Raw genomic sequence first — 11,914 nt, 5'->3', positions numbered from 1 at the left:
ATTTTCTCACAATAAATATATGACTGGCTACAACTCTTTCAAACATAATATTGTCGTACTTCTATAACATGCTTCCATATCACTTTTTAAGCAAAAGTAAACAAAGGTATGAGAACCAAAAATTACCTTAGTGTGAACAATTTATTAATTTACCTATATACATACTATTTACAATAAAATGCTTCTGTATTATTACTGTTACTTAATAGCAAGTATTTTGCCTGTGCTGTGCTATTTCAAAATGTGATACGCCTGATTTAAGTGAACAACTCTGAACTGGGATTTTCCAAACGGCCTTTGACGTTCATTGCCGTCAACGGCAAGAGGTTTAAATAATTTAAAAATAATCGGCCATTAATCAACTATGAAAAACCTGGTCGGCGACGACGCTAAAGGCGCGCGAGGAGTTAAAAAGCCTCTTCTCGTCCGCTCTGGGGCTCAATGTTTAAATTTCCACGCTAGCAAAAGCGCGCAGGTGGCCACGCCCACCGCCGTGACCACGTACTTGACCCCCCCGCGCGATTTGCCGCCGGGGGCCGGCCCTTCATCGACCGCGCCGGCGCCGCCGTTTAGCGCGAGCCGGCCGTCCGGGTCGAGAGGCGACGGCCGCTGGTCTTGGCTGATTTCCAGACGGTCCGAGTCGCCAGAGTACGGCGAGTCGGCCGGGTCGGGGGGCTCGGGCGAGCGGACGCTGACGAGGGGGTGCGGCACGCTCAGGGGCGGAGGCTCGAACGTTTCGGGCTGGACGGGGCTCATCGGCGGGCTACCGGCGGACGAATGCTGAAAACGGGAAAAAAAAAACAAGTCCCAAAAGAAGTTACCCCAAAATCGACAGGAAGTTAACGGAAAGGTCTCAAAAATGAAAATACAGGGAAAGTGATGGATTTTTTTTTGCCCAAAATCAAGAGGAAGTTTCTCACCTGAACTTCTGGATTATCTTCAGTCGGCAACGTAGCGGCGGTAACTATCTCCACGGGCGGGCCCGTGTCCTGGACTGGTGCCTTGGCGGTCGAGGACGGCGCCTCGCCGTCGTCCGATCCCGCCGGACTATCCGCCGAGCTTTCGGAGGCGGACGAATCGCGGGCTTCCGTCGACCCCGACGGCGGCCGAAGGTCCGACGAAACTTCGGCGACGACCGCCGAACCGTCCCGGACGTCGGAATCCGAGTTTTCCTCCGGTTCGGGGTGATCCCGATCAGGCGGGGGCATTTCGGGCGGGAGCATTTCGGACGGGGGCATTTCGGGCGCGGCGGCGTGTAATTCCGGGTCTGGAGAAGCGGCGGGCCGGCGTTCTGGTGTGGAGGGGACGGACGGCGCCGCGATGATGTTAGCTTCCGCCACGTTAGGGCTGGGAGCTAAAATAAAACAAAAATAACATGAAGGTGACTAACTTTGTCTGCCATTGACAAAAATAGACACTAGTAGACAACCAATCCAGTTGGAGTGTGAAGGCTGGCACCAAACTAACTTTTTCTTCTCATATAATGACTTGGTTTCTCACTATAGTACAAATCATCCCGTAATTTCATGATTTTATATGACGATTGATTTAAATCTTGTAATAATGTGATCGTTATGTTTTTTTCCTTTGGTATTATAGAACGAACGTTAATTCTCTACCAACCCTCACACTTCAATTAGCTTGGACGCCTATTGGCGTCAATGGAGCTGGAAGCTAAAGCCCGAAAAAGAACAATTGTGGCTCTAGTTGGTTCATTCCCTGCCACTCCTCCCACTTCAAATGGATTGGACTGCATAAAATTGAGGGCAGACGTGTGAAACAACCTTTCATCGCCCCTTCCAACATGGCCACCACGAGGCCATCTTGGTAGAGGCGACCCTCCCGTCAAAGGGGCATTTTTAGGCAAGTGGAAAAGCGGCTCTTACGGCGGGCGGCGGCGACGAGCTTGCCGTACTCGGCGCGGACGTCGGCGGCGATGGTCGAGTACTCGCACTTCTCCAGAGCTTGGATGAATTGTTCGGGCCAGCTGGAGCGCCTCTTCAGGCAGTCCAGCAGAAGGGCCATGGCGTCATAGTTGCCGCACGTCTCGCGCTTGGCCTCGATGCACTCCTAGAAGTCGACAAAAATAGAAAAAATATATTTAAGAAAGTTTTTTTTTCACATTCACAATAATTATATTTGAACCAATTCTCCTATTGGCCACAAGAGGGTGCAAAGGCGCACCTTGCACAAATCAGCCCAACAGCAAACATGAACGAATTATGGGAGCTTGAAAAAAAAGGCTGCAAGAAATACATTTTGTAAATATTTAATATCACGGATTCAACTCACCCGGTCGTGGGCGGTCAGGCAGGGCAAGTGGACGACAATCTCTCGCGCTTTGACCTTGGTGACGATGGTCGGCATGTTGGTGCGCAGGTAGCCGTCGTACAGCTTGTCGCCGGCGTACGACATCTGCAAAGAAAGCGGAGACAAAAAATGCTTTGGTTAGCATCACGTGTCGTTGTACTTAGCGACGTTTCAACATTTGGCTGGAAAGCGTAAAAAAAAAATGGACATTTTGAGGCATTCCTGGTCATATCCTCTTGATTTGGGGTGAATTCCTGTACATTTTACTAGCATTTGATGTCATTTCCTATACATTTGGGTTCCTTTTCTGGTCATTTTAAGGGCATTCTTGGGTCACTTCCAGTTTAGATCATTTCCTCTGGAATTTTAGAGCTTCTCCAAATTACCTCCTATTCACTGGAACAAGGGATTTTGAAACTGAAAGTGAAACTGTTAGAATTATTATGGAATATTCTATATGTGTTGTAAGCATTTTTCAATAAGTAGTAAAGCTATAAATCAAGTCATGAACCATGGACACTTTTCCTCCACATCGTCTCCTCAAGGCCCCACAGCTCGAGGACACATTGTTTTCACACACGCTTTTCGGCAGAACACAACGGGACTGTTTTGACGGGACTCCAGCAGAAGATGGCGATAATCGAAAATACGGCTTTGCTTTGTTTACCTTGAAAGCATTCCTCACACTTGTTTTTCTAACCAGCGAGGGTGTTATTGTACTGATTACATAACCATGTTTTTCGAGTGTCGCGATTAAATACAATGATTCAGTTACTGCAATTCAGAATGCACTGGGGGCTAAGACGACGCCACATTGTATCTCCTTGCAAGTTCGCCGCAGAGTTTGTTGAAAGATGTTTTTCCTTTTTTAATTAAATATTACTAATAATGATTTAAAAGGTTTGAATCATTATTCCAACATTTGGTCCTTCGAGCCGGCGTCGCATGGAGAGAGGGTGATACATTGATGCGATTGGCATCCACGAGGATGAGTATAAGTTGGCTAATCAGATCGCAGCAGGTTGGGAGTATATTTTTCTTTTAATTACTCCAGACAAAAATGTTGATTGGATAAATTACCTGCATTACAATGTCCAAAAACTTGGAAATTATACTGAACAGGGATTTGTGGCGATAAAGGAACAACTGGCAGCCACTAGTCTGACGGCGTTCCAGGATCGTGCAGCGGTTGAAATGCTTCTTGAAGGAGCAGGGGGCGTATGCAACGTTTGAAAATGTTGCACTCAACAACACGCCCCCCCACTGGGTCCCACACCAGGGCCAACGATGGCCTGCAGACCCTAAACCGCAAGATGAAAAAGCATCCTGGAGTAGAATAATGTCCGCTGACAGATTTGTGGCCTCACTAATAATGATTTGGCCTAATTTGTGGTAGCCCTTTTTGCTACGATTTTGACATTGTGTGGGTGTTGTATTATTCCCTGCTTAAGATCTTTGATAAGCCGACTTATAACCACTGCGATTGCCCCTACAAATTCCAAATTGCATGAATTATATCCCCTACTGTGACGTGCTGACACTAACAGTGAATTCCAGGAGCATGGTAATTACGAGGATGGATTGGACGAAAATGATCTTATTTTCTGATTTTCAGACCTGCCGAACGAGTAGAGCCTAAGCGGGTAAAATTAAAACAGCCAACGGTGATATCCCTGTTATTTTGAAATTGTCATAAAATGAATAACAAACATATAGTAAAAGGAGGGAATGTTAGAATTATTATGGAATATTCTATATGTGTTGTAAGCATTTTTCAATAAGTAGTAAAGCTATAAATCAAGTCATGAACCATGGACACTTTTCCTCCACATCGTCTCCTCAAGGCCCCACAGCTCGAGGACACATTGTTTTCACACACGCTTTTCGGCAGAACACAACGGGACTGTTTTGACGGGACTCCAGCAGAAGATGGCGATAATCGAAAATACGGCTTTGCTTTGTTTACCTTGAAAGCATTCCTCACACTTGTTTTTCTAACCAGCGAGGGTGTTATTGTACTGATTACATAACCATGTTTTTCGAGTGTCGCGATTAAATACAATGATTCAGTTACTGCAATTCAGAATGCACTGGGGGCTAAGACGACGCCACATTGTATCTCCTTGCAAGTTCGCCGCAGAGTTTGTTGAAAGATGTTTTTCCTTTTTTAATTAAATATTACTAATAATGATTTAAAAGGTTTGAATCATTATTCCAACAGAAACTAAATATGAAAGTCAGCAGTCTTTTTCCTCAATCTTTTCTTTTTCCAGATTCCAATACTTCTGACCTTGATATAGGACCAAGCACACGGTTCTTTTTGGTGACATTTGGCAATGTTTATTGAAAACAAAAGGAAGTCAGACGCAAAGGCTGTTGGGAAATTTCCACGAGAACGTCAATGTGATGCGTTTAGGAGCCTCCAACATTTCTCTTTTGATGTGCTGCTCATTGCTCTCTTCCAAGTTTCAAATTATTTGGCTTTCAAAAGTCCCAAAGAGGGAGGAATAACCTCACAATAACCGCAAGTTTCATCATTTCACAAGATGCCCTCTCGTAGTTCGGGGAAAAAACACCTAAAAGGTCTCTTGTTGTTCCTGTTCCTTCTGGGGAAACGTTCCAGGGCACTTCCTGCTGATTTTGGGTTACCTGTTTTCCGGTACTCAGGTGTCAGCGCACTAAAATTAGCTTCATTGTGTAAAAAGCTTTGCGTGCCGTCCGTGCGGTGCCATGACAGACTGCAGATTGCAGATTAACAAGGAAGAAAGCACGAAGGCACGAAGCCACTCATTGACACCGTGCAAGGACGCCGTTTGACCTCTGCGTAACATTTTTACGCGACTCCACAACTTGAGAAAATCCTGACAAATATAAAACGACTTACTAAAGGGTGGGCGAAGTATACGTCGTCGCCAAAACGGCTTTTTTAAGGAACTTGAGGAGCGCGAAAATGACTCGCGTGGATTCCGAGTTATCTGAACGCAACGTATCGTTAGTTTGGGAGTCGCAAAGATAAAACGTCACGAAAAGCGACTCAAAACAAGCGGGGTCGACTCACCTTATGTGTGCGATGACTGCGGTTGCTCGGGGACTCCAAACCCGGACTAAAGCCTCCGTGGACAGGGAACCCAACTAACTCGCTTTTCCATAGGTATCGCGTAGGATAGGCTAGAAGTCTTAAAGTGGGGACGGCGGTGAGAGTGTCTGGCGGCCATCTTGCAGCGGGAGAATTCGACGGCCAAACCAGAGCCCTCACAAAAAGGAGCAGTTTTCTACACTGAACACAATATAACTTTGCAAAATAACCACATATACTTCTCTAAATAAAGGAAACACACCAATAAAGTTCTAATCAGGAAACAATATCCCCCAAATCTTCAACTTAGACCTGCAAAACCACTCCATTGATGGTCATTTATTTTTCCAATTGCTGTCAAAGTGATACAAAATAAACAGTGACACATAGGTGCCACAAAACGAGTGACGAAACTCGTCTCCATTAGCTCACAGATTTCTAACCTTGAATACATGATATCTATGCTCCTCTCCAACAACATCTGCCCAGGCTCCGCCCTTGGGATTTCCCATTGGATCAACGAATCGTCCGGCCGGTAAACAAGAAGGCGTGTCTTGATCGTTCCTAATCCGGCATCACGACCCTGGAGTACGGATTTTCTGATTTACATAAATTTTTAATCCCATCCAAATAATCCACACACTTGGATGGACAGATTTTCCAATTAATTCACTAAGACCAGTCACAGCGATAGGCGTCCAATCCAAATAGCCTTGGAGAGCTGACAGCCATCACAAAATCAGAAAAAAAATAATTAGTATTTATTATTAAAAACTGCTGCCGTTGACAGTAATATTAATCAAATTCATTTAAAATGGCTGTTGAGTCTTGCCCTTCAGCTTGTGCAATAACAATGTGCAATAATTTAGATTGTGCAATATTTTAGCATTTATACTTTTATATTACTACTTGGTTTTTTTTACTGGGAAAACACACTGGAGTAGCACCATCAATTTTGTTATACGCAGCTGTGTATGATGACAATAAAGACTTTTGATTTGATTCTACGTATAACTTTTCTTTATGGTTTTGATTTGGGGAAAAAAGTGTTTTGTTTATACAAGTGAAATTAGTCTCTTTCAGATGATTTAAGTGAATTTTCCCATGCCTTTTGGAGCATTTTAAGGTCACTTGCTGTTAATATTGGAGCAATTTAAGTGCATTATATTAAAAATAACAATTTTTTTTGCAAGTCCGAATTGACTATAAATAGGGGTTACTTTTTGTGGGGGTTGGAAGAGCCAATGAAATGTTTAAAATTTGAAGATTTGAAAGTTAAACTGGAATGACAAGTAGACGGAACAAAAACCACTATCGCTAATTGATGTAAATTGGCAAAAAAACATCCCATTTATGGTTGAAGTAATTTTATTGGAGGGGAAAACTAAAAACAAGAGCTGCGAGTTGATGCTCAACTGTTAGCTTAACATGATACACTACAAGAAGACAGTTTGTGTGTGGGTGTGTTTGTGTGTGTGGGGGGGTGGGGGGCATAAGCCAAACGGTCATCACTAGTAGTGGCTTCTAGAAATCGGAGGAAGAAAAAAAAAATTGTCAAGCGCCACGGAAGGGGAACCCAATTCTTCCTAATGGTTTTTTTTTTTTTGTGTGTTAACATGCATAATATAGACATTGAGGCCACTTTCTATTTTGTCCCCAGATTGCGATGCTGGTTTGGAACGCGCTAACAGCATCCTAAGCTAAAGTCTTTTTTCATCATTGCCAAACGAATCCTCGAACTTGATTAACGGCTTCTATGGTGCATGCGCCTCGTCAACTATGGAGAACGGAGGGAGGGGAGGTGAAAAAAATAAACCCAAAACAAACAACTGTAGCCGGGCGCCCTTGGGAACGAAACTGGCGCGCGAGTCAAGGCGAGAAAAGGGGCGTGGAAAATGTTCTGGTTGAACAACCCAAAAACGGATTCAAGTGAGGAATCCCCCCTCCCCAAAAGAGAAAGAAACCTTTTCAGTCTGGACCAAAGAAATGCGTTTCCCCCCCCCACCACCACCGGAACATTAATTCTCTCCATCACATTGCATATTTTTGTGTCCATTCTTTTGCCATTTTGGTGTACCTGCAAAGAGAAGAGCGTCGCGTTAGCAACCATAGCATACGGTGCAGTCAGACACGTGCAGAAAAGGAAAACCCGGTCATGCGCAAAAAGTGGTCGCAAATCCCAAAAGCTTTGTTAACTCGTCGCCGATTAAAAAAAGGCAATTCCATTTCAAGCAGGGGGAGGCGGCGAGCGAAATGGCGTTCGTTTGCCGACAACCTCCCACTTCACACGGATTAGCCATTTAACTTACTTTAATTCAAGTATGAAAATACCCTTTTGTTGCCACAATCAAAATGGTCGCATAGTAGCGGCCATGATGGTATGGGCAAACTTCCTATCAAAATCCAAGCAATGACTTTTCAATAAAGTTCGAACTAGCGTACTCATCATCTGCCTGTGACGGTGCTGGACCTTCAAATGGATTGGACGTCAACCAGTGATAAACTCAATTTAAGTGTAAAAAGACCTTTCATTGGGACTGCCAAATGGCCTTAAGGCAGCCATGTTGGTAGGGGCAATGTTCCCCTCAAAGTCAATGCATTGACATTCAAATGTGAGCTGTAAGTAGCTTATACTGATTATTTTTTATAAGACTACTACATCAATCTACTGTTGCCTGTCATTGACAAAACCTGGCGTTCAAACAATTTCAAATGGAATGGACAACTAGGAGCTATATATATTTTTTTAATTTACAGTAACAGGATGTTTGGATGATGATGATCATCTCAGGAAGGGCGACGGGCGCATCTTTGAGTAAGCCAACTGCCGATTGGTAACTAGCATTAGCAACAATCGCATACGGTTTAGACACGTGCAAAAAAAATTGAGGGGCCTCTGGTCATTCCCAAAAACTCACAAAGTCCCAAAAGCCTCGTAAACTCAATGGCTGACATTGAGGGTGGTAGACATCCAATCCATTTGAAGCGGGAAACCTGGCAGCGAGCGAATGAGGGACTACTAGCTGTAAACTCTGTTCAGTTCGCCGCATTCAGACGAATGGATGCCCATCGCCCTCAATGGCACCCCAAAAAAAATAAAAAAACTTTAAAACCAGTGTGTACCCCGATTGTTTTTTTTTAAACAAACATGACAATCAACGCGAGTTGCCCGCCAAGATGCAGCCTTCAATCCTTACCCCCCGCCCGCCCACTACGGGGGCTTTAAAGCATGGCGTACTTGGCCGTCCACTCCTGAGCTAGCTTATTGTACCTGCGAGTCCAAAGTCAACGTTTACTGACGGTTTTAAGCCTAGCCTAGCTGTGTGTATACGTGTGTGTACCCCCTGACTTACTTGGAGTTATCTGTTTTGTAGATTCGTGCGATTTCTGGCACTAACGGGTCATCTGGGTTGGGGTCGCATAGCAGCGAGCAAATGGAGAGAAGAACTACAGCAAAAAAAAGAAGACCGACGTGTCAGTGATGGTGGAAAACGCCATCGCAAAAGGCGGGGGGCTTCACCTTTGGAAATAGTAAGTGCTGGAGACCACTGTGATCTGAGAATGTCCAGACAGATACTGCCGTTACTGTTAATATTTGGGTGGTAGATTCTCGTCGTGAACGCCACCTGCCAGACAAAAAGCCACCATCAGACATGCAACAGAGTCCATCCTTAAAAAAATAGTGCAAGCAAAAGCTAAAAGTTCATGTTAGAGGTTTATTTAAAAACTATTACATACTAATTATGCAGAACATGCATGGATTTAAGACGGCAAAAAATAATAAACTCAAACATTGCTGAGGTAGTAATTAAGTGAAGCATTTCAAAAAGAACAATACGATAATAATACAACGCAGTAATAAACAAAACGTGCTAATGCTAACTTTTAGCAACAGAGCTTTAAAACTAACCACAAAATATTGAGTGACGTCTATGTGATGTATGAAAAAAAACACTTAAGTACAAGTGTCAAGTGGAATTTGACATGTATTAATAGTGGATTTTTGTCCGCTGAGAACTCAAAGCTTTTTCATGTCAATGCAACAAAACAAGGAAATAACCTTTCAAACAAATGACACATGACGTGTCAATTGATGAGTTGGTAAACAAGATTTTGTTGCCCCACTATTGCTTTCTAAATTCCGTGTCTCCCGAAAATAACATGATTTCCGTTGATCACCGGCAACAACGAACATTTTTTTTTAGACTTATCTTCATTTGATGAAATTACCTTGGGTGGTTTGAAGGGGTAGTCTGTTGGAAAATGGATAGTCAAGAAGAAAACGCCTCCCTGATATGGACTGTCACTCTGAAAGGACATTTTAAGTGGATGTTAGAAGGATACATGTAAGAGAATTAAAAATAATAATAATAATAATGGACTTGTGACTTACGGGGCCCATAATTGTCGCTTGCCAGTGAAACACTGCGGGAAGAAAAAAGGTTAGCACGCCATTTTTTAAAAAAATCGGCGGGTCGCCTCCATGCCAACTTACTGTCGTCGCCCACTGGGCCGGCGGAACATTGCGCGGGCGGGTCGCGAGCCAGGTCGTGAAGTTCCTGAAACGGGATTCGCGCAAACAGCGTCAACTTCTGACGGACAGGCGCTAAACCGAGTGTCGTGTTTTAGAACTTTCGTATTAGCGTCGTACCGCAATGGAACCGATACAGCAATAAAATGACATCGGCGAGTACCAAGAAAGAAAACGGTGCTGTTACGCAATCGTTACACTTCTAGATCTACTTTCCAACCACCTGTCAACCTAACCAAGATGGCCACTTATCTCTAGTATACGTCCAACATGTTTGACGCAAGATAGCAGTACCGATACCGACTCTCTATTTGGTGAAAGATATCAACTTCGCTCTAGCATCAGTCAATTTTTCCAAGCATTCCTAAGAAATTTAAAAAGTTTGGACACCCATGATAACGATGAGGGCAGTACTTTTATAAAATAAAGCCTACCAATTATAAATCTTCATAAGATTAAAATACAGCATTGCCCAACCCCAATGTCAATCCTTGCAGTCCAATTCAAGTCAGTTGAGACTAAAACATGGAATCGGCGTTTATTTTTAGACCTTCAGCCATTTGTGCGGTGCTACAAATAGTCGGGTGGGTTGTAGGCCCCACCCGACCTCCTCAACATTGTTGGGGGGGAGAAAAATAATAATTTCCCAGTCATTCGAACGATTAATAGCCATTTTGTCATTGGAAAAGCAGTCTGGTGTGGCCATGTTGAGCGAGTGATTACATCGACAGCAACATACCAGTCATGTTTCACGACGCTTTTGACGTAAATTATGACTCATGGTTTCTTGTTAGACGCCGCCTGTGACTGTTGCAAAATCAGTTTAAGGATCTTAAACACAGAAAAAGAGCACGATAACGAAACTAATAAGACTTTATAACAACTGTGCTAGCGCCAACGTGTTTATATAAGCGCCTTGCTATATCGAGGGCCTCCTGAGTCACTAGCTTGCTCACGACACATAAGCTAAAATATATCATATTAAAACGTTTAAAACAGTTTCCTCTCGAATTAAGTGTTGTGTGCAATGTTAACAAATGTCGGCCAAAACAAAAAAAGACGACGCTCATGTTTCACGACGTAATGATAGGCGACCGGGGAAAAAGAGGCTAAAGCTAACTCGCTAGCCCAGGCTAAAAGACCGTATTAAGTCTCGCCCATGTGTTTGAAAAAATATGTCAGTCGAAAGAAAACAATTAGTGAAGAAAGACGCTCATGTTTCGCGACGTAATGTTTGGCTAACCGGGGAAATAGGTGCCAAAGCTAACGAGCTAGCCCAGGGCTAACGAGCGAGCGGTTGAGGTTGTCAAACCACAAAACGTCACCTTGTTAATCCGTTTCAAAGCCATCCGTTCGTCGGGGTGCCGCCGCCGGTGATGGTGCCGTTGGTTCTAGCCGATCCGAGCGTTGTAAGCCGGCCGTGTAACGCCGGGATGCTGGGGCCTCCGCTCCGAATCAAGTGTCGTCCAAAACACAACGCCCGAGGCCTTGTCGTTTCCAGCGAGCGCACGCAATTAGCCCAAGAAGCTAAAAAAGGAATTACGTAGGCGCCCGAAAGGGACGAAAAAAAGAAAGAAGCGACCGGGGGGAAAGTCAAACCAGTGAGGTTAGAAGCAGCTTATTTCATTCTTCACCACTGATTAGTCGTCCCCGTCGAATAACGTGTCCTCGGGGTAGAGGTGGTCGGTAAAGGGGAGGGTGCGGACCGCGAAGCTTCCCGTGTCGAGTCGATGTCCTGAGCTGAGCTAACTACCACTAGCCGCCTGCTGCTTGTCTGCATGCGAGCGAGCCTTTATGACGTCACATTCCCGGGGCGGGTCGACTCCACCGAATGCTTGCCATTTTGCCCACAGATATCATAAAAAAACTAGATAATAGAAAGGCGTCCCAGGTCAACGGGGACAGAACGCCGTCGTTTGTCGGCCATTTTGCGTCGCAGCTAGCTAGAACATAACACACACACACATACGTATAATGATATATTAATAAATGTGATA

General features: G+C 44.2%; 3 protein-coding genes across 5 annotated transcripts in view; all 3 read right to left on the bottom strand.

The window, feature by feature from the left end:
• Positions 1–11,914, bottom strand: part of rmnd1 (required for meiotic nuclear division 1 homolog) — a 48,706-nt gene that overhangs the window by 3,880 nt on the left and 32,912 nt on the right. The gene's annotated exons all lie outside the window — the stretch shown is intronic.
• Positions 123–5,576, bottom strand: LOC144090361 (uncharacterized). Of its 2 annotated transcripts, none has more exons than XM_077621817.1 (5): positions 5,369–5,576; positions 2,293–2,415; positions 1,887–2,070; positions 921–1,354; positions 123–780 (listed from the first exon to the last, which is right to left on the bottom strand). In XM_077621817.1, exons 2-5 carry the CDS (start codon positions 2,413–2,415, stop codon positions 439–441), a joined length of 1,083 nt encoding a protein of 360 aa, XP_077477943.1. In that variant the 5' UTR covers positions 5,369–5,576; the 3' UTR covers positions 123–438. The 2 variants fall into 2 exon arrangements, with proteins under 2 accessions (XP_077477943.1, XP_077477942.1); XM_077621816.1 differs by lacking the exon at positions 5,369–5,576 and adding an exon at positions 5,195–5,281.
• LOC144089420 (ubiquitin-conjugating enzyme E2 D3-like) lies at positions 6,737–11,764 on the bottom strand. 2 transcript variants are annotated; one of them, XM_077620244.1, is made up of 8 exons: positions 11,517–11,764; positions 11,243–11,444; positions 9,882–9,945; positions 9,780–9,811; positions 9,617–9,694; positions 8,907–9,012; positions 8,740–8,833; positions 6,737–7,463 (listed from the first exon to the last, which is right to left on the bottom strand). In XM_077620244.1, the coding sequence occupies exons 2-8, from the start codon at positions 11,264–11,266 to the stop codon at positions 7,418–7,420; spliced, it is 444 nt and encodes a 147-aa protein (XP_077476370.1). In that variant the 5' UTR covers positions 11,267–11,444; positions 11,517–11,764; the 3' UTR covers positions 6,737–7,417. The 2 variants fall into 2 exon arrangements, with proteins under 2 accessions (XP_077476370.1, XP_077476368.1); XM_077620242.1 differs by having other exon boundaries at positions 11,552–11,764.

Source organism: Stigmatopora argus, chromosome 15, assembly GCF_051989625.1.
Source record: "Stigmatopora argus isolate UIUO_Sarg chromosome 15, RoL_Sarg_1.0, whole genome shotgun sequence".
Taxonomy (NCBI): Eukaryota; Metazoa; Chordata; class Actinopteri; order Syngnathiformes; family Syngnathidae; genus Stigmatopora; species Stigmatopora argus.
Note: the sequence above shows the minus strand (reverse complement) of the source record. Positions and strands in the feature narration are given on the sequence as shown.